General features: G+C 46.1%; 2 protein-coding genes across 3 annotated transcripts; both read right to left on the bottom strand.

Annotated features, from left to right (window-relative positions):
* Positions 1 to 81: 81 nt before the first annotated feature.
* ing1 (inhibitor of growth family, member 1) lies at positions 82 to 2,323 on the bottom strand. The gene is made up of 2 exons (XM_028990805.1): positions 2,114 to 2,323; positions 82 to 1,201 (listed from the first exon to the last, which is right to left on the bottom strand). The coding sequence occupies exons 1-2, from the start codon at positions 2,250 to 2,252 to the stop codon at positions 429 to 431; spliced, it is 912 nt and encodes a 303-aa protein (XP_028846638.1). The 5' UTR covers positions 2,253 to 2,323; the 3' UTR covers positions 82 to 428.
* Positions 2,324 to 3,206: 883 nt separating this feature from the next.
* Positions 3,207 to 19,473, bottom strand: rev1 (REV1 DNA directed polymerase). Of its 2 annotated transcripts, none has more exons than XM_028992041.1 (22): positions 19,291 to 19,473; positions 15,490 to 15,556; positions 14,528 to 14,660; positions 13,343 to 13,511; positions 13,065 to 13,259; positions 12,071 to 12,678; positions 11,685 to 11,792; positions 11,487 to 11,603; positions 10,055 to 10,187; positions 9,729 to 9,857; positions 9,388 to 9,542; positions 9,177 to 9,296; positions 8,673 to 8,893; positions 8,209 to 8,381; positions 7,772 to 8,004; positions 7,299 to 7,483; positions 6,885 to 7,124; positions 6,511 to 6,610; positions 4,918 to 5,123; positions 4,713 to 4,830; positions 4,522 to 4,624; positions 3,207 to 4,429 (listed from the first exon to the last, which is right to left on the bottom strand). In XM_028992041.1, the coding sequence occupies exons 2-22, from the start codon at positions 15,544 to 15,546 to the stop codon at positions 4,318 to 4,320; spliced, it is 3,615 nt and encodes a 1,204-aa protein (XP_028847874.1). In that variant the 5' UTR covers positions 15,547 to 15,556; positions 19,291 to 19,473; the 3' UTR covers positions 3,207 to 4,317. The 2 variants fall into 2 exon arrangements, with proteins under 2 accessions (XP_028847874.1, XP_028847875.1); XM_028992042.1 differs by having other exon boundaries at positions 4,713 to 4,827.
* Positions 19,474 to 19,684: the final 211 nt, after the last annotated feature.

Below are 19,684 nucleotides of genomic sequence, written 5' to 3'. Positions count from 1 at the left end.
TTTATCGCATCCTCAATCTTTTTAAGGTATTATGATAATGGTTCTTGTTAAAAGCAAGGACATGCAGCCAAAAAGTTTGATGGTTACAGCTTTACTGACACCAGAACAACATCCATAAACAGAACTACAAAGATTTCAGCGCTAACTACAAGAATGACTAAACGGGGGAGGGGGAAAAAAGTCAGGAGGGAAGACCTACTTCTTTTCTTTGTCTAACAAACTCAAAGCATGATGTTCTACACTAGTGACAACTAGGGGAGAACAGAGAAGGTGGGTGTGCAGTAAATAGAACCAGACCTGCCATTTTATATAAAAGCTCGTATTATGGACTTATTTTGGCTGTGGACAAACAAGGCTTTGTGAACACTGATGTTAAAAAAAAAAGAAATAGAGGGCAAGGCAGCGTGGGAAAATGCTGGCAGCCGGAGCTACCTGTTGTACGCCCGCTCCCGTTTGGACCTCTCCAGCGCCTTGTCCATCGTCTTTTCGTTCTCGCCTCTGCATTTGGGACAGAACCACTTCCCTTTCGGCTTGTGGTGGAGCCCCACGCAGGAGAAGTGGAACCACTCGATGGGGCACTCGTCGTTATCGCACCCGATCATCTCCCCGTACGAAACCTGCTCGCACAGGCAGTACGTGGGCTCGTTGGGGTCTATGGGCAGGTCTGCCGGCGACGTCTCTCTCTCCTGTTTGGCCTTTGACCTTTTCTTTTTCTTCGACGAGGACGTCTTGGCCCGCTTCTCTTTCGGCGTGCCAGATCCCGCATCTTCCCCGTGGTCCGTGCTGTAGTTGGAGTTCTCGCGGTTCTCCCCGCCGTTCTTCTGCCTCCGTGAGCGCTTGCCACCGTACTTGTCACCAGAACAGGGCGTCTCCTCCCGCTTCTTATCGACGCTGGGCTTGCCAGGCGGCAGCAGCAGCGGGGTCATGGCGGCGGGGGTCGCGGCGGCTGCGGCGGCGCCCGGGGCGACGTTGCTCTCGGGCGAGCTCTGGCAGGCCTGGAAGAGCTCGAAGTGCCAGTCCACCTGCCTGCTGCGGTTCTCCACCAGCTCCACCATCTGCGCCGCGATCTGGATCTTCTCATCGCCCAGCTCCTGCGTGCGGATCAAGGCCCGCTGGACGCTGTGCAGCAGACGCCTCCTCTGGACCGGGTCGGTCTCCTGCCGGTGCTTCTCGTAAGCCTCATCCAGCTCCTTCAGTACGTCTACAAAACAAGTTCACTCGAGAGTCACTCTAAATCCATACAGATCTATTAAAAAAACGTGTTTATAAAATGTCTATTATTCTTCCAAATCACATAACGCGAAAGGGTGGTAGTAGCCTAGCGGGTAACACCTGTGAACCAGAAGACCCAGGTTCAAACCCCACTTACTAACATTGTGTCCCCGAGCAAGACACTTAACCCACTCTGGATAAGGGCGTCTGGTAAATGCTCATCTCCATCTCTACTATTGTAGGACTTTTTCTCTTATTGGACAGATCATCACTTGCAGGTCCACTCTACCCTGGAAGAGCGTCCCTCGCTCTATCACTCCGTCCCAGCGTTTCTTCCTCTCTTTTTTTCCCTCTCCTACAGTTTTCCTTGTGTGCAGAAGGGTCAAGTGTGATGGGGTGTCAACTGCAGGGCCCGTCAAAGCCCATTGCGACACACTGTGTGTGATTTTGGGCTTTATGAGGAATAAATGTTGTTGTTAATTAAACCCAGTTTATAGCGACAAGACGCGCTGTTAGTCCCCGAAAAACGACCCCGGTACTCGTACGGCTACGTGTACAATTTGCTCCAACGCGGTGAAAGCGGCCGCGCCGCAACAATGGAGCCGCCGCGGAGAGACGTCGACGGGCGAGCCGCTGCGGTAACTTTACGGGGGGCGAGACGGCGGGCTAAACTCGGTTTATTTCGGGGCTTCTCCCCCGCCGCTTCCCACCGCCGAAGTCGCATCTCGCCGCGCAACGAACCGACTCACAATTTTACTCTTCTGGCGCAACCGAAAAAGCGCCACGTACCCTCCCCCGGCCCCACAGCTTACCCCGCGGCCGCGACGCGCGAACGGAGCCGGGTCGAGGCGCGTCTGAGGCGGCGTTAGCCTGCTAGCTAGCCGCGCCGGGCGGACGCTACCTTGGTACTTGGCGTCGATCTCCCGCATGAGAGACACGCTCCTCTGGAGGTCCAGCGGCAGCGACTCCACCAGGTCCAGGTACTCCTCCGCGTAGCCGGCGAGGACGCGCGCCGGGTCGCCGCTCGCCGGGTTCAGCATGTCCGCGTCCCGGGCTGCGTGCTGCTGCGGGCTGCGGGGGGCTGGAGCTGCGGTCCGCGGCTCAGCCCACATCTCGGCGGGTCGGCGACGACGAGGAGGTTAAATACCGCGGCGCGCCGCGCAAAAGCCCCTTTATCCTCCTTAATACAATTACACGTTTATTTTCCTTCGAATACTGAAATATATGTTGAAATGAAGTCGACTTTTAAAACGCCACAATGTCATGGTTTTGTGAGGAAAACTCGTCGGCCCTTTTGTTTCATTTGGTTTGGTTAACACGACATACTTGTTTTATTGCGGTTTCTGTCGGAAGTGAAGGTGAAAAACGTGGTTGAAGAAAAGTTCTGCTGAAAAGCGTGTCCGTCGAGCCACACACACAACACACACACACACACAACACAGCAGCATTGGGGAGGAAGGAACGGGAGAAGATCTGAAAAGCAGCAACATCAGGATAGAGGAGCATTAAAAACAAGAACAACCTCAGCAGCATGAGCACACGAGACTGTACACGACATAAAAAGTCAAATTCAGGTGGTAGCATGCATCGTGTCGGGACACAAGTACACAACATCCCGGTGTGTGAAAGTGAAGTGATTGTCATTGTGAAACACTGCAGCACAGCACACGGTGACACAACAAAACGTGTGCTCTGTATTTAACCATCACCTTTGGTGAGCAGTGGGCAGCCATGACAGGCGCCCGGGGAGCAGCGTGTGGTACTTTGGCACCTCAGTAGATCGTGATTTGAACCAGCAGCCTTCTGAGTCCAGGGCTGCGTCCTTAACTGCCAGGCCACCACTGCCGTGTGTGTGTGTGTGTGTGTGTGTGTGTGTGTGTGTGTGTGTGTGTGCCAAGTCTAATCCAGGTTCCCTGTCTTCCTCCTGCAAGTGAATGGTGTCCCCATCCACGACCCTGAGTTACAGGACTAGGTGAAGGAAAGAATCAGAAATGCAGCGTTCCAGTAAGTTTATTAACAATTACTGTAAAAAAAAAACAAAAAAAAAACCACATAGAAATGATGTCACAGCTTCAGGTCTTCAGGCACAGGTCAGTCATGAAAGACGGTTCTGCAGACCAAAAACATCAGTTCTGACCGTTCCCCCTGTACAAACGTTATGGAACAATTTGACAAGAAGTCAGTGTCAAATAATCTGTTGTAGAGCGATGGAACGGACCACACAGTGTTACTTTACAAAAATAATTTAAACTAAAGCCAAAATGACCGGATGCATTCAAAAATACATTCAACTTGTGTAATGATGGGGTCTGGCTTGATGGGGACAGCGGAAGTCTGCAACATAGCACCAGTTTTAGTGCCGGTGATGTGCGCCTCTCATAAGAGAGGTCAATACAATACTTGGACATCTTTCAAGAGTACAAAACAGGCTTTGGCCAGTTTTAGTTTCTTTTTTTTCGGCAAACATTGATTAAAACGACACGTTCATGCTCGCTCGCTCTCTCTCTCTCTCGCTCTCACATACACAGAAAAAAACAAAAAAACAAAAAAAAAAACAGCAAAGACATCGAATTAAAACAAACTTTACATATATAACATGTTATCTAAAGTTCACTATGTACATGCTATGATGTCAGTTTTGGCACTTTTTTCTTTTTGCAGGAGTACAAAATTGCTCAGTTTCAATTTGTGTAAAAACCCAAAGAGCAAGAACAATTTGCTACCAAATTGCTCAGATATGTCTGATGTCAAAACAGGCAGTTCTCACACAGAGACAGTAACACGAGGGAGCAGAGACGAGACGGCATGGACTGTTGGAAGTGACTTGGTAAGACAGGGTAAAAACAGAACGTTTTGCTCTTTTTCCAGTAGTGCAGAAAAACCACTTAACCGCTCATTTTGTCCCTCTTAAAAGATCCGTTCCTCTGCTGACATGGTCATGGACGCTCCAGCGCAGAACTTGCCACATCTTACTATAAGACTGCATAACCGATGACTGATAATTCATTACGAGAACGGATTCACAGACGTCTTCATTAGAGCGCTTTGGCCGCGGTTCCTCGCGTATGAAACCGTTGGTGACGTTGCATGGAGAAAGCCTGCCTTTCAGGTGACTTTCAGAGTGCTGCCATAGGCCTGCTGCACCACCACCTGCACATTGTCCAAGATGAAGTCAAAAGCCATGCTCCAAACTGACTCGACGGACTGCTGCATCAGCCTGTGGTGTGAGATTCAACAGCATATTCATGTCAGTAGATGCTCCGCCATTACGTTTGTACAGCGTAGGCACAGCGGCTCATTCAGGGTTACCTCTTCATGTATTTGATGACTAGGTCGAGCTTTTCAAGATCTTTGTCCTCGACAAGCTCAGTGCAGTATTTAACCACCTGCAGAATGTCCTCTTCCATTGGCTCTGAGAAACAAATGGTGAGAGAGAACAGTAGTTACAGACTATTAGTTATAATAGTTACAGACCAGCACAGCACCTCTTCCTTCGGTACCTGTGATGGTAGTGACCCACTCCCTTATCAGGGTCTTGATATCACTGAGCTCAAAGGCTCCGGCGAGGGTTGGGACTGGCCGAGGGGTGAATTTGGATAGTACCTCAGGGACGTCCTGCTTCAGAGAAATTGCTCAATTGCGGATTATTCTGTTTGATGAAAAAAACATTTCGGCCTTAAAATAAAGCAAAGCTGAAAGAGTTACCTTCAGACTGCTGGCTTCATCTTTGAGTTTGAGGGCTGTCTGAATGGTTTTGGAGGGGCTGGATTTGGCGGGACTGTTAGCCAGGTGGAGCCTCTTTAAGGGGCTGTGGCCTTTCTTGGCAGGGCTGGTGTTTCTTCTCTTGTATCGTCGCTTGGTCCTGCCAACAGCTGGCTGCTTGAATTGCAGCAAAGGAATCTTCTGTTCGACTGGTGAGAAGTTATGGACAGCAGTGACTAAATGGGACTATGGTGGAACATAATCATGTTCAATGACTTCATATGGGGAAAACATGGCTACTGTACCCTGCTACCTATACCAAGTCTTATATGTTAGGAACATGGAAGGAGGGAACCAAAAACAAAAGATAATCTCTTCATACCAATAAAAAAGCCCAAAACAAATCATAAGAGTTCGAGAACTATTCTAAGTAGAAAAGAAAATTTTACAGCAAAAGATGAATGTCAACACAAACACCTCCATCCTTTGAAAACATTGGTCGTGTTCGTTGTAGGCTTAAAATACAGAATCAGTTGGTCATCGCTCCACTGCACCAGCCAGTTTGGTATTATACCATAGAAAGGATAGCATACAGTGCATCCAAAAAGTATTTACAGTGCATCACTTTTCCCACATTTTGCTATGTTACAGCCTTATTTCAAAATGGATTAAATAATTGTATTTCCCTCAGAACTCTACACACAACATCCCATAATGACAACATGAAAAAAAGGTTTACTTGAAACTTTGGCCAATTTCTTAGAAATAAATAAACCAAGACATCACATGTACATATGTATTCACAGCCTTTGCTCAATAGTTTGTCAATTTGGCAGCAATTACAGCCTTTTTGAATGTGATTGCTGTATTCTTCAGGTTGTTGTCCTGCTTAAAGATGAGCATGATGCTGCACACCATGCTTTACTGTAGGGATGGTACTGGCCTGGTGATGAGTGGTGCCTGGTTTCCTCCAAACATGATGCATTCACAACAAAAAGTTTAATCTTTGTCATGGTCTGAAAGTCCTTCAGGTGCCTAAGGCTTGGCTTCCGTCTGGCCACTATACCATACATGCCTGATTGGTGAATGTCCACAGAGGACCTCTGGAGCTCTGACAGAGTGACCATCAGATTCTTTGTCACCTCCTTGACTAAGGCCCTTCTCCCCCAATTGCTCAGTTTATGTGGCCGGCCAGCTCTAGGAAGAGTCCTGGTGATTTTGTGGCCGCTGTGCTCATTTGAACCTTCAAAGCAGCAGAAATTTTTCTGTAACCTTCCCCAGATTTGTGCCGGGAGACAATCCTGACTCGGAGGTCTACAGACAATTCATTTGACTTCATGCTTGGTTTGTGCTCTGACATGAACAGTCAACTGTAGGACCTGATAAAGACAGATGTGTCTTTCCAAATCACTGTTTTCTCCCCAGGTGGAAAAAACTGTGGAAAAAATGATGCACTATATCTATGACCAATCACAAGGAATGGAGGAACTGACATCATCTGTGCGACCAAATGTGAGAACAGGAACAGAAAAACGTATATCTAGTTTTAGTCACGTCATAAAGGTTTGTTCATTGATGAAAAAATAAGTTGCTTACCCATAATGCCAGGTGGTTGGGCCGTTTCCCTGCGTCTATAAGCGGAGTGGAGCTCCTCTTGTAGCTCTCGTGGCAGTGCTGCAAACACCTCTGGATCGACCTATAAATCCAAAACCAAACCGATCAATCTGGTCAGTCAAAGACAATGAATACTATATATTTCAATCTATTGAACAACAACAACAACACAATAATAATAATAATAATAATAATAATAATAATAGGTAGATCCTCCTATTCACTCCAATTGCCAGTATACTGGCTTGCACACACACAAATAATACTCAAAAAAAAAGAAAAAAAAAGAAAAAACAACAAACAAAATAAAACAGCTACTGAAATAAAGGTGCAATGTTTGCTAAATGCTAATTTACCTGTGAGAAGTCAGGAAGCTCCAGCACTATGCCGGTGGAGCCCATAGGCCCATGCTGATTGGGGATCTGTAGGACCAGTGTACCTGCAGGTTGAGGCTCACTGGCGATGAGTGAGGAGGGGGCACGAGAGGGCGTGGAAGGACATGGCACATCATTTGGCAGATGACCCCTTCGGATCCAGGACTTCTCCACCTGCTCCCTCAGCTCTGCAGGTAAGGCATCCAGGACGGAGTGGTCAACCTGACAAGTGCAATATGCAACAATAGAGAATACATAGTTTATCAAGTAACGGCCCAAAACTTCCTGATTCATATCTGATTCATATCTGAGAACGTCATTTTGAATCATTTTACAATAATACAAAGGATGCAGCTCCACCTAACAAACGAATGTCATATTTGTAGTTATTTCTACCTGAGACGGAGATGGCACTTCAATGCTGAGGTTGAGATTTGTGCGTGAGTGTTTTGGAGTACGGGTGGCCATTGAACCCCCTTTGCTTGTTCCTGGGAGAGGATCAGAGGGGGAAGTGGGTGGTACTGTACTAGAGGAGTTCTCCAACTGATAAGGGGAGGCGTTGGAAGCAGCAGTAACTGTTTCTGCAAAATGTTTAAAGATTATAAAAAAGAAAAGTTAATATAAATTCTGTACTTTTAGTTTTTTACACATCAGCGACAATAATAAAATCCTAAATATCAATATTATTTAGTGTTGGCTATCAGCATAAATTAAAAAATCTACACAATTATTTTATTGATTATGACTACTTCAGCTCCCAGTTCTGCGAGTATTACACTACTATTATTGATGATAAAATCAATATTCAGTGATAATGTCACTAAGCGATTCAATTAGACACACCTAAAGATCAGGATTCTCCCATTCACCTGCATTGGGGGCTTGGCTCGGGTTGGTTGGTCGAGCTTGCCGTCTGGCCAGAAGCAGATCTCTGATGTGTCGGCGTGAGTCCTGTGGGGTCGTGTGGAGCCCCTCCAGCTGCTGCACCTGGAGCCCCACCCCCCTCATATCAGTCACCTCTAACTTCATGGCATGGAACAGCTTGGTGGCTTCCTGAGCTATCTGCTCCCACCGGTCCGTAGGCTGGGCTAACGCTGATGTTCTGGTGGAAAGAGACCATTTCTGAATGTTTTTGTGGTAGACCAGGTCATGTTAGTACCACACGAGTGTCGTGTGATGGAGAATAGTCCCACACCTAAATAATGTCTGATCGACTTTGTTTGCAACCTGGATATTTTAGTGGATTGGCTGACCTTTAAAAAGTCCATCTACAGAGCAGATGTAATAAAGTACTCAAGCCACATACCTGGCCACGTTGTCACAGATTCCATGTCCTCCATACTTGGCCGGCTCCATCGGAGCACCCGGTTTACGCATCATGACCTTTAGGGTGACCCGTCGGCCTTTAAGCCCAGCTGTCTGTAGCCGCTTCTGCACTTCCATTGACAGATTGGTCAGAAACTTCTCCGCTTCCTCTACCTAGAGAAGACCATACAGAATGAGAGAAGGCGAAATGGCAGAATTTTAGTGCGATTTACATAGACTTTCACTTTGATGTTGGAAGGTTTTCCAATAGCTGGAAATTTAAATGAAAAACGAAACTTTCACATTCATTCAGTTACAGTGTGTGTTGTTACATCACACTTCAACAACAACTAGTTAGTTATCTCTGTTTTACTCTGTATTTGTAATGTTGTCTTGTAAAACCATTTTGAAGGAGCAGAATATAATTTTTTGGGTTTAGACAGACAAACGGCAGATGGACGTAACCTTAGTGAATCGAATGTTGTAATTCATTTCTGCCGATACGGACTTCCTCTCCTTCTCGCTCCGCACTGGCCGGTCGTCCAGTCCTCGACAGAACCGAAAGAGGGTCTGCCCAGTCCGAGGCCCAAACTCCTTCTGAAGGCGAACCATGGACACCTGTTGCAGGTCCCCACAGGTGGCCACGCCCAGAGCAGCCAGTTTCGAGCTCATGGAGCGTCCGACTCCTGCACACAAACATTATACGCATAGAGGCACAGAGGGTTATCTGACTGCATTACTACTACAACCCCACTACATTTATTAGATGACGTTAGATTGGGCATTACATTACACCGGTTAAGCCAATAATAATCTTTATTGGTCCAGTCGTGGACCAAGAGGCAGTTGAGAGAATCCTCTCCTTTATACCCATTGCCTATTTTAAGCAGGATGTATTTCGATTTTCCAAACTGTACATGGTGTCTGCTTCATTTTCCTTCTCTCAACGAATATGGTTTCCGGCCTCACCGGGCAGACTGGTGACCGGCTGGTCCCGAATGAAGTCATCAACTTCTTCTGGCCTCAGGAGGTACTGCCCTTCTGGTTTAGCCCTTCGTGTTGCCATCCTAGCCAAGAGAATATTAGACCCTGGGGGGGGGGGGAGCAACAGAGACTGGTGTTTTATGAAGCTAATAAGACCAGCTAACCCTCCTGCTACAGCTCACACTCAGAAACTAACCCATGCCAACAGATGCAGAGCACCCGGTCTTCTCCTTCACATCGGCACGGATGGCACTCGCGAGCTCATCAGGAGCGGCTCCCAATTCAGCCAAGAGGGAAGTGGCATCAACCAAAGCCTCATCACAGCTCAGAGCTTCAATGTTATGGGTGTAACTGAAACGTGCAAAGGGAGAGAGTGTCAGTCTTTATCATGTGGTTAATGTCATTGACGTGGCCATGTCACATGGTGTCTGAAAACGACAGTGTAAGCTACTGACCTATAAAAGCAAACAAAACTACAGACAGATGACCACACAGTTTATATGTATTATTAAAAACCTGTCCTTCGTTGTGCCTCACCTGGCCAGGGTTTCATACATGGTGGTAGCCACCTCTTTATAGGCCTGAAAGTCGTAAGGCACAGCCTGCAGCTCGGGGCAAAGCTGTTTCGCCTGCCCAAAAAACATGCCGTTCCTCACCCCTGCCTGCCTGTGAACCAGAACACAGAGTCGGCAGGTTTAGCACTGCATCGTGGCAATAATTCACTTCCTACCGTCGTAACAATAGGCCAATTTGACTTGTTTCCTTTCTTTAACTGGGTCAGGAACTGGGTACAGGCATCACATATGTAACCCAAGAAATTGCTCATACAGAAATAAAAATGTAATAAAAGGTTTGAGCGGTACCGGGCTTCATAGCTGCAGGACGCAATCTCTGCCATGGATAGAGATGCCAGGTCCTGATCCACTCTGCGGTTCTGCTCTCGTATCTCAATGTCCTCAGGTGAAGGGGTCATTTCAAGGTCACAGTCTCTCTTCGCTAAGGCACAAACAGGAGTAAATTCACATGAATCATTCATGCAGCTACATCAAAATGAGACTTCTGCCATGAGAACAACATGTTCCTGCTCGTGTGTTGCAGATACGTTTTCATTTTTAGGTGATGTGATGAATGATGTCCAAATATTTCTCAGTGAGGGCCACATATAGAGAGACATAAGCTCTAGTGTATTAACCAATCAAATGTGGATAATGCTTTATGGCTAAAAAGGTATTTGGTTTATTAACACATGAATAATGTGTAATATTTTATCTCACCTATGGGAATGGTGATTGTGATGAGTATATTGCAAGTCAGTTGGGTGGTTAAAATGTAAAAGGATATAGAGATGGCTGTCTGTCATTTTGGTTTAAAATCTACTTCTGTTCATATTTAACAGAGAAATGTTTGCTCACATATGTATTTGGAGCTGAACGGAACAGATTTTTTTTGCACTTCGTCTCTTTACAGGAAACGACAGTGGAAGTCGGGTAGGGAGAGAAGTTTATGTTGATTCTTCAGAGAATAATCACACTGCATTTCAATACGTTCTAATCGCAGACTCTCTTCTGCGTCCAGCAGGAAAAGAGTCAAGAACAGCTGAATTTCGTTCCCAATGGCTGAAAAGCACTGACTCAATTCTGTCATGATAGATGTTATCACAGACACATATTCCCCCTTTTTAGAAGGAAGCTGTTTTTACACTGCCAACTACACGCAAATGTTCACCGTCAAAACAGACCTACAGCAGGCAACCTTTTTCTCCTTCCTCGCGGTGTTGCAGTAAGATGATATGATTGATAATTAAATCAAAATAAAACCAACATCTTCTCCATGGTTGAGTGCCCGTTACGATGCTTTGTTTCTATTGGTTGTTAATGAGTCACATCGGCCACTGACCATTCTGTTGGGTGCGACGAAAGACGCTCTTCAGATGTACGTCCCGTAGAAAATGATGGGATTCAGATTGCAGTGCTGCACCGGATGTGTTTGGTGAGGGCCAATTAAAATTGGATCACGGGCCGCAGTTCGGACACCCCTGGTCTACACTAATGAGTGACATTAGTAGAACTCAATTTAAACTTAATGTCTGTGAAGGTTCTCAGTCATCCAGGAGAATTTGTCATAGCAACTGGACTTTCTTTCTTTAATGTAGAATTTCAACTTAATTTATCTCATTTATCTTAAACATTCACAGACATATAGTCTTCAAATATATATATATGTGTGTGTGTGTGTGTGTGTGTGTGTGTGTGTGGCCTTATTATTAGCTTTCTTGCAGTTTAATGTAAGAATCACCTGTTCTGTACTGGTTACGTTTCTGCTGGTAGTACTCAAACTCCATCTGAGGGTTGGCACCTGGTCGCTGGGCAACACGCCCGGGCCCACGATTACTTGTCACAGCAACAGGTTTCCCTGACAGATGCCAGGAACAGAAGCTACGTTAGCAGTTTGTTTTTCAGGTGGTGGGAGGGTATATAAATATGTGAAGCTCACCTTTAAGGTGCGCTTTTTCCCGGATGCCAACTGACACAAAGAAGCAGTCCATGTCCACGTGCAGGATGCAGGACTGGCGCACTTGAGGAGCTGGCATAGAGGACACAGCTGGACAAGAACAAAAGGACAAAATTCAATGGTCAAAATAATAAAATATTGTCAAAAAGAACAAGAACGAAGGGAAAACTTTCCACACTGGAACCACTGACCTGAAGAAAACAAATAAATGTGATTAGTAATAACATCTAAGTCTGTAAATTAATTAATTATGAAAAATAATAAAAATAATAATATTGGTAACGTGTTAAAAATGCATTTAGCTTGACAATATTCAAATTTGCATAATTAAATGATCATATCAAAATAAATCTTTAAAGGAGTGGCACCTGAGACACGGCTCGCCAGTAACTTCTTTAGTTTATCTTTCCCACAAAAGACAGCGCCCCCAGTGGCCTGGCGCCGACTCTGCAGCGAGTTGACGTACTCCGAGAACTCATTCCTCCAGGTGGAGATGTGATGGAGCCGTGAATGGGTGAAGAATTCGGAGATTATTCCAGCATCCGGCCCGCATGCTGTAGGTTTCCCAGAGTGGTTGCTGGGGTTGTGGGAGGGGCCTGCGGAGTGATTACTACCATTCATCCAAATTCTGCCCGTGTGGTTTGGTGAGTGGATCTTCTCTTGAGCACGGCCGTGAGTGGGTGGCTCTGACACTGTGGCCGTTGTCTGCAGGCTGGAGGATGCAGGAGGCTCCAGCCGTCTTCTGCCATCGCTGTTCTGCACAGGTATGAAGCCCTGTGGAGAGGACGTTCTCAAACGTGACACCTCCACTGGCTTTAAGGCACCGTTCACAGCGTGGTCATGACCGTTGGTCAAAACAAAGTCTTTATTCTTCCTACTGACTGGGCCATGGTTCTCCTCCAGGTTGCCATCATGCACCCCATTCTGTTTAAGTCCTCCTTCCTCATTTTCAGTGGTGTTTTTCCATGAGCCATTTCTATAAACAAGCCAACAGAGAATGTTCACCACAGAAGATTAAAGAGACTATAAAGACGGCTTTTGTTAATAAACCACCAGTCAAATGTTTGGACACACCCACTACCTACTTATATTTCTGAATTCTTCTTACTTTTTACATTTTGTTGAACAAAAACAGTAGCTGTAGACAAAGAAAAATGTTTTGTATGTTGGACTATGGGGATGTTTTTTTAACAGTTCTGAAAGAGTTCCTATGTTAAACATACATGAAGCTTCAATTGAGAAGCAATCAGACTTAATTGTTCCGTTATGTTTAAAAAAATATCTTCAAAATAGCTCCAATCACTGTCTCCATAAAAACAGAATATAAGATAATATAACAAACAAAACATACATGACACTCACAATCGAATGTCCAACTCCTGATCAACTGGGTGGATCTGGGTGGAAGAATTCCCACAGCTGGGCCGAGGGTTGCACAGCGGGGTGGAGCGGGCAGCTCCTTCTTGGTTCTGCCGACTCACGCTGGGGAAGCTCAGGCCTTTCTGCTTGGCATACAGCTGGTACTGGTGGTAAGGGAGCACACGGCCAGCCTTGATACTAACATAGCAAGACATATGTTAACGTTACACAAAAACGCTCACCATTAATATCAATCTCTGGTTATTCTGGTTCCCACACACCTGTCTGTGATCCACTCAGGCCGGACCACCTTCTCCCCCCTCAGTTCCTGAATTTTACTATTGGGCAGGTTTGTGGCGACGATGTGCGTGGTTTTGGATCGGGAGTAATACACATGGTACTGCCCACCATGGAGCATCATCAGCCTGCGCAGCTCATCTGCACTAGGGTCTGAACACACACACCGAATAGGTTTCATTCCAGAACACACATAACAGACACATACTGCCAAGAGTTCCTAATGTGAAACGGGTCCTACCTGGCCTAGATGTGCTGTATAAAACATAGCGCATTGGGAGTATTTGCAAATGCCAGATTCACTATAGAATAAAAGCCATTACTGTAAGTTATGGACTATAAGAAGACATTTTTTTCCACTCACTTTGAGAACTGTGGCTTTTAAAACAATGTGGCTAATTCATGGAATTTTATAAACTAGGGATAATTCCTAGTCAGATTGTCCCGAGATTGAACGAGTCATGACATGCGGGGAAATGGCACTATGTTTTACGTTAAGGCAGGTACGGTTGTAATTTTCATTGCCCGAAAATCAATAGTAAACACACTTCCCCGTACCACAGTGACTTGTTCTAACTTAGTACTATTAAAAGCACTATTCTGAAAAGAAAAAAAAAAAAAAAAAAACATTTGTGGTATGTATGTACTTAAACATTAACGGGGTATTACATGTAATTAAAAGTTTTTAAAAATCTTTCCTGTAACAACTTGCTCTGTTAATATCTCATGTTTTAATGGGGACACCTGCGGCTAATAGACAAGTGTGGCTTATATACCCATTATTGGTTTCTTTTAAAAATGAAGTGATTGTAAAGCATAGGTGTACATCCCCATCATCCTTGGTGAGCAGTGGGCAGCCATGACAGGCGCCCGGGGAGCAGTGTGGGGGGACACATGCTTTGCTCAGTGGCACCTCAGTGGCCCCTTGGAGGCTCGTGATTCGAACCCGCAACCTTCCGATTACGGGTCCGCTTCACCACCACTGCCAACAAATATATGGGTGAACTCTATAGTCTGGAGTTTACGGTAAAGTCCTGTCTTGTTTATTCCTGTATATCCTGAAGAAATCCCAGAAATTGCACCCTTAATTCATTTTAAACAGTAACAAAAATGATTAATGAAGCAAAAAAATATTTGCAGTGTGTGTGTGTACCACTATAAATTCTGACCTGTGTACCCATTGACATAGATGGCAACGCCACTGAAGATGCTGGAAGACATCCCCTCTTTCTGTTTCTCCCGAGGTGCATCCTTCTGAAACTGCTCTTCCAGTTTATAGACCTTGGCTGCCATGTAGCCTCCCTGTGAGCCGAGGCACACAGCTGGTCAAGTGCATGATACACACATCAGAAAAGACAAAAGATAACACGATATACACATATACACACACACCACTCAAACACACACACACACAGCCAGCACAGGATCAGAGGGTCGGCACATAAACATTAAAATAAAGAGAAACGGAGATGCATTAAGCCTCCAACGTTCAGTGGAACCCGAGGTGAGAGTCTGCCCTGCTGGCACAGCGACTCCACGTTTCCATGGAAACGGCCTGAACGTAGAGATTGAAAGGGAGACAGAAGCTGAAGAGAAAAGAGCAAAATAAAAGCATCCTGCAAAGATTGATTCTCCAGGAATGAAACGTGATGTCCTGGCCACTGTGATGGTGAACTGCTGTAATGTTGCCTCAGCGCAGTCAACGGCAACTGTTCACCGCCAAATCGCTGCACAGTAATAATTTAAACGTTCATAGAAGTGTTTGTTAGAAACAGGGACGCACTGATAAATTGGCTGACTATTCATGACTATCGTCGTATTGTGTAGGCAGAATTCTTATTAATATGCTGGCTGTCATAACACACCAATATTATTCAGTCTAGTAACCATCATCTCTATCACTTAAAAGTGTAAAACAAACAGTGTGTGTGTGTTTGTGAAAATGGCAGAAAGTCATTGTATGTTCTAGGCAGAATGCGCTGGGGAGGAGCTGTCAAGTGACCGTGGGAGTATTCACAAATAAAAAAAAGGCTCTAGACTCTCTCTCTCTCACACACACACACCTGCCATAGAGGTGGTGGGAGAGACCACCAGGCAGCTGAAACATGAAGGAGATGCTGAGTTTACCTACCCGCCCACCCCAACCATCTTCATCGCTGGCTTTCTTCCTCCATCCATCTCGACTCATACTGAGGTCCCTGGGAGGAAGAGGAGGAGAAAATAAATAAATAAATAAAAATTCAACAGGAAACAGATACACACACTCCAGGCCCGGAGACAACCGATCACCTCCAGCTCATTAGTGGCCGGAGTGACGGCAGCCAGTTTAATTAACATGGGATCTTTATCTGGCCGACACCAGGGGAGAAAGGGAGAGCGCGGTACAGACATATCTCTTCTTACAAATACAAATGATGAATAAAGGGTTTCAGTGTGTGTAGAAATGGCCGTTCTATACATACAGTGTTCTAACGAGACACGGCATCCTGCTTGTGATATCAGAGTGCAAGAGAAAATTATATTGATTTGCACCATTTTAAATGTGCACATAAGGATTACAAAGAAAATTCCAGTCAAGTTTCAACATGGTTTTCGGGTTGGTCTGTCAGCATGCTCACAATTTTTACTTCCCCCCTCACACGATGAACACACAAGCACATGTAACGAGATCCCGTTTTTATTATTGTTCATCGATGCATTATCCTAACCCAAACGCACACACACACACACACACACACACACCTCAAGGGAGTACCCTCCATCTTTCTCTGATCCACGCTCACACACAAAGCAGCAGCCTTTTGTCTCCTCCTCATCAGCGGCGCTTCTCTGTCATTCCCTCTCGTGCGCATCTTTAAACGAAAGCGAAGTTCACCCTGCATCGGATCAATAACCCATCTCTTCCCCAAACGTGGAAGATGTATCGCTCGCCCAACACCAAGAGTGCGTTACTCTGCTGCTGCTGCTTTAACTGAGCATTCAGGAGAGACCGTCGTCCCTGGATCAGGGAATAAAGCGTCTCTTTGTTCTCCGTGTCGGACCCTACAGCTGCAGGAGCATCACCGGCTGCAGGCGGCCAGCTGACCGGGCAAAATGGCCCACACACTGGTCCCCATCAATGAAAACGGGAAAGGAGGAGAAGATACAGAAATGACTGATGTGAATGAGACTGGCCGTCACTGGGTGAGGCGATATGAGACCCCACAGGAGACTGTCACTAAAGAGACAGATTCGTGCCGACGGTCCGCTCGTAGTGAACAGCTCACACATGCACCTGGTCCCTCCATCTCTGAAGGTAAAAGGAAAACATTCATCTAGACTCTTCTCCGTCTTGGCCCATCGGTGGTGGAATGAACTCCCCCTCGAGGTCAGAACAGCTCAGTCACTGAGCACCTTCAAACGACAGCTCAAGACCTTCCTCTTTAAAGAATATTTAGATTAAATTGTAACTTTCTTGTTGTCGAACTTTGTGTACAGAATCTACAACAGAGTGAATAAAATAGATGTATTCATAGTTGGGGTCCTAGTGAACCGGAATTGATCTCTTCATCGATGGTAACTTGAAAGCACGTTGTAAGTCGCTCTGGATAAGGGCGTCTGCCAAATGCCGTAAATGTAAATGCAGACATAAGTGAGGATAACACTTTCCTTACCATATATTTCATTATATCCATTTCATGACACAGTAGTAAAAAAATAAATAGGCTGTTTAGAATATGATTAATATTTGATTTTATTGTGAAACTTTCTAAAGTTAAGGTTACTAAGGATGGGATGAGGGTTGTTCTTCCACAGCCTCATGTCACTTGGTCATAGGTCCATGGCAAACCAATGAATCAAAGCACAATGCATTCTGCATTCTGACATTTCCTTGGTCTTTTAGAAGTAATAAAACAGCAGCCATGGGGATAAAATTAGTCCTGGTTGCCATGGTTACTAAGCAGCTACAATAGGAGAAGTTAGAGCTGGGCGATATGGCCTACAAATAAAATCAAATCAAAACACAATAATTCCGACCAAAAAAACAATAATAAATGGTTATGAAAATATATAGGTGGTAGTAGCCTAGTGGGTAACAGACTCGCCTATGAACCAGAAGACCCAGGTTCAAACCCCACTTACTGCCATTGTGTCCCTGAGCAAGACACATAACCCTGAGTGTCTCCGGGGGCGACTGTCCCTGTAAGTACTGACTAAGTCGCTCTGGATAAGGGCGTCTGGTAAATGCTGTAAATGTAAAACGTGAATGTAAAAATGATCCCCTTGTTGTTTTTTTTTACTTTAGGGAGAAATTGCAATCTGGAAAGCCAAAAAATATGCCTGTGAGATGTAGACAAAAGGCATTGTAAATACTTTAATAAACTTTTAAAAACTACATCTTATTTTCAAACTGGCAACATTCGAACCCTGTGGCACATAGTTGAAAAACGTGTCAGGGACACGCCGAGAGCTGCACTGTGCTTGAATATTGCTTCCTCTGGTTTTTAAACAGACAGGGTTCTGATTACACGCTCTCTTTCATGGGCTGGGATCAAATAAGACAAAAAGCGTAACCAGTCCATTTTACATTAGCACTAAGGACGGGCCACTGATCTCAGAATAGGATCCTATAGCAGCTGGGCACCTGCCAGAGACAACCGTCCCGGGACACACGATTCGCCCAGGAAGTGCAAAACATCCACAACTGGTGGATAATGGGTCCCGAACTCGAAACTCTGTAATGTGATTGTTCTCTCCTACGTCTCTCAAGGCAATCTTAAACATATTCAACAAAGAACATTCCGGTCAAAAGGTCCACGAAAACACGCAGGAGCGCTCAGAGTCCGGTAATGCAAGCCCTTAACAGACCGAAAGTGGCTTTCGTTTCTGGAATTATACTCTGCACTTACAGCCTGAATCGTACTGAACCAAAGCAAAAGTGTGACGAAGCCACGAGAATGAAACCACAGGTAGACATGTGCGGCGGCTACAGATTATGAAATGAATTACTGGGGTGGCTGCTGCACTACCCACAGCCGGTGGCATTAGGGTCACACGTGGGTGGTCACCTCCGGTTCAATAATCTGTTCAAATCCCCAAATAAGGCGTTCCCAGTTAACCCCAATCCTATTGGACCCTTCTCTCCCCGACTTCACAGTCACTGCAGAACAGGCCAATCACACGACCCCAGACGGGCTCCGTTCGGAGCGACGCACTGCCTCCCCCGGCGGCCAGTCATGTTGCGCCTGTCATGTCGATAAATGAAAGATGACGGGGGGCAAGGTCGGGCCAGGAACCGAACGTACGGCGAGAGGTCGGAGGTCCTGGCGCGTCGATGCCACACGGCCCACATGCCGAACAGAGCTGCCGAGCTCAACACTGACCCCGCCAGACACGGCATAGCGGCTAGCCGGCTGGCTAGCAGGCGACACAGGCGGCAGTGCGCGAACGAATCGTTTGGTGAATGGACGGAATCGGATCGTTTCGTTGAACGAGTCACTGTCACGGTTTTCCACAAGATGCAACCGTAAAAAGAGACACTGTACAGAAGTAGACCACATTTGACCCGCAGCTTTCAAAATGTCTGCCATTCTTGTTTGTTTTAAAATGACTGAGGGCAACCACAATAGCATCCCCAGTTATAACTGTAATACCAGTCGTAATTCAGTGATGCACAATATATTTAAATTAGGTTTAAATTCGTATTCGAACTGAATTAGCACCGAATGGCAACTGCAGCTGTCAAACTGTGGCTCAAACACCAAGCTGAACAGAACAAAGAACAGAACACGAACCCGAATCCTTGAATCTCTCAGGTGAGCCGAGACAGACGATTCGGATCGCCGGCCAGAGCCGGAATGCCCGCCACTGCTCAAAACAACACGGAGCGGGGCTGAAACCGCGCCACGTCGCGTCGCGCAATTATACCAAACGAAAGGACCCCGCCGCTCACCTTCCTCTGCACGGAACGGCGGTCGCACGTCGTCTCCTCAGGCGACCCCGACGACGCGGAGCTCAGTGCGGCCGTCGCGGGCGCTGCATGTCTTTATCTCGCTCGGCCCTCCTTCTTCCCCGCGGCCTCTCTCCATTGCTGGCGTCCCTCCCTCCCGAATTCTCGCTCTCCGCTGCGACTCCACCTATCGTTGTTTTTACTACGTAGGGTCCTCCTCCTCCTCCTCCTCCCGCCCGCCCGCCGGGTCACTCGGCGACAGCGCTCCCCGCGACACCGCCACCTGGCGGCGAGTCTCGGTTTGTCAGGCTACAGACTGACCGCGTGGATTTAAAAATAACATGATAATAATAATAATTAGAGATATACAGGACTGTGCAAAAGCAAATTAAAGTTT

This window comes from Denticeps clupeoides, chromosome 9, assembly GCF_900700375.1.
Source record: "Denticeps clupeoides chromosome 9, fDenClu1.1, whole genome shotgun sequence".
Taxonomy (NCBI): domain Eukaryota; kingdom Metazoa; phylum Chordata; class Actinopteri; order Clupeiformes; family Denticipitidae; genus Denticeps; species Denticeps clupeoides.
This window is presented reverse-complemented; position numbering and strand designations above follow the sequence as displayed.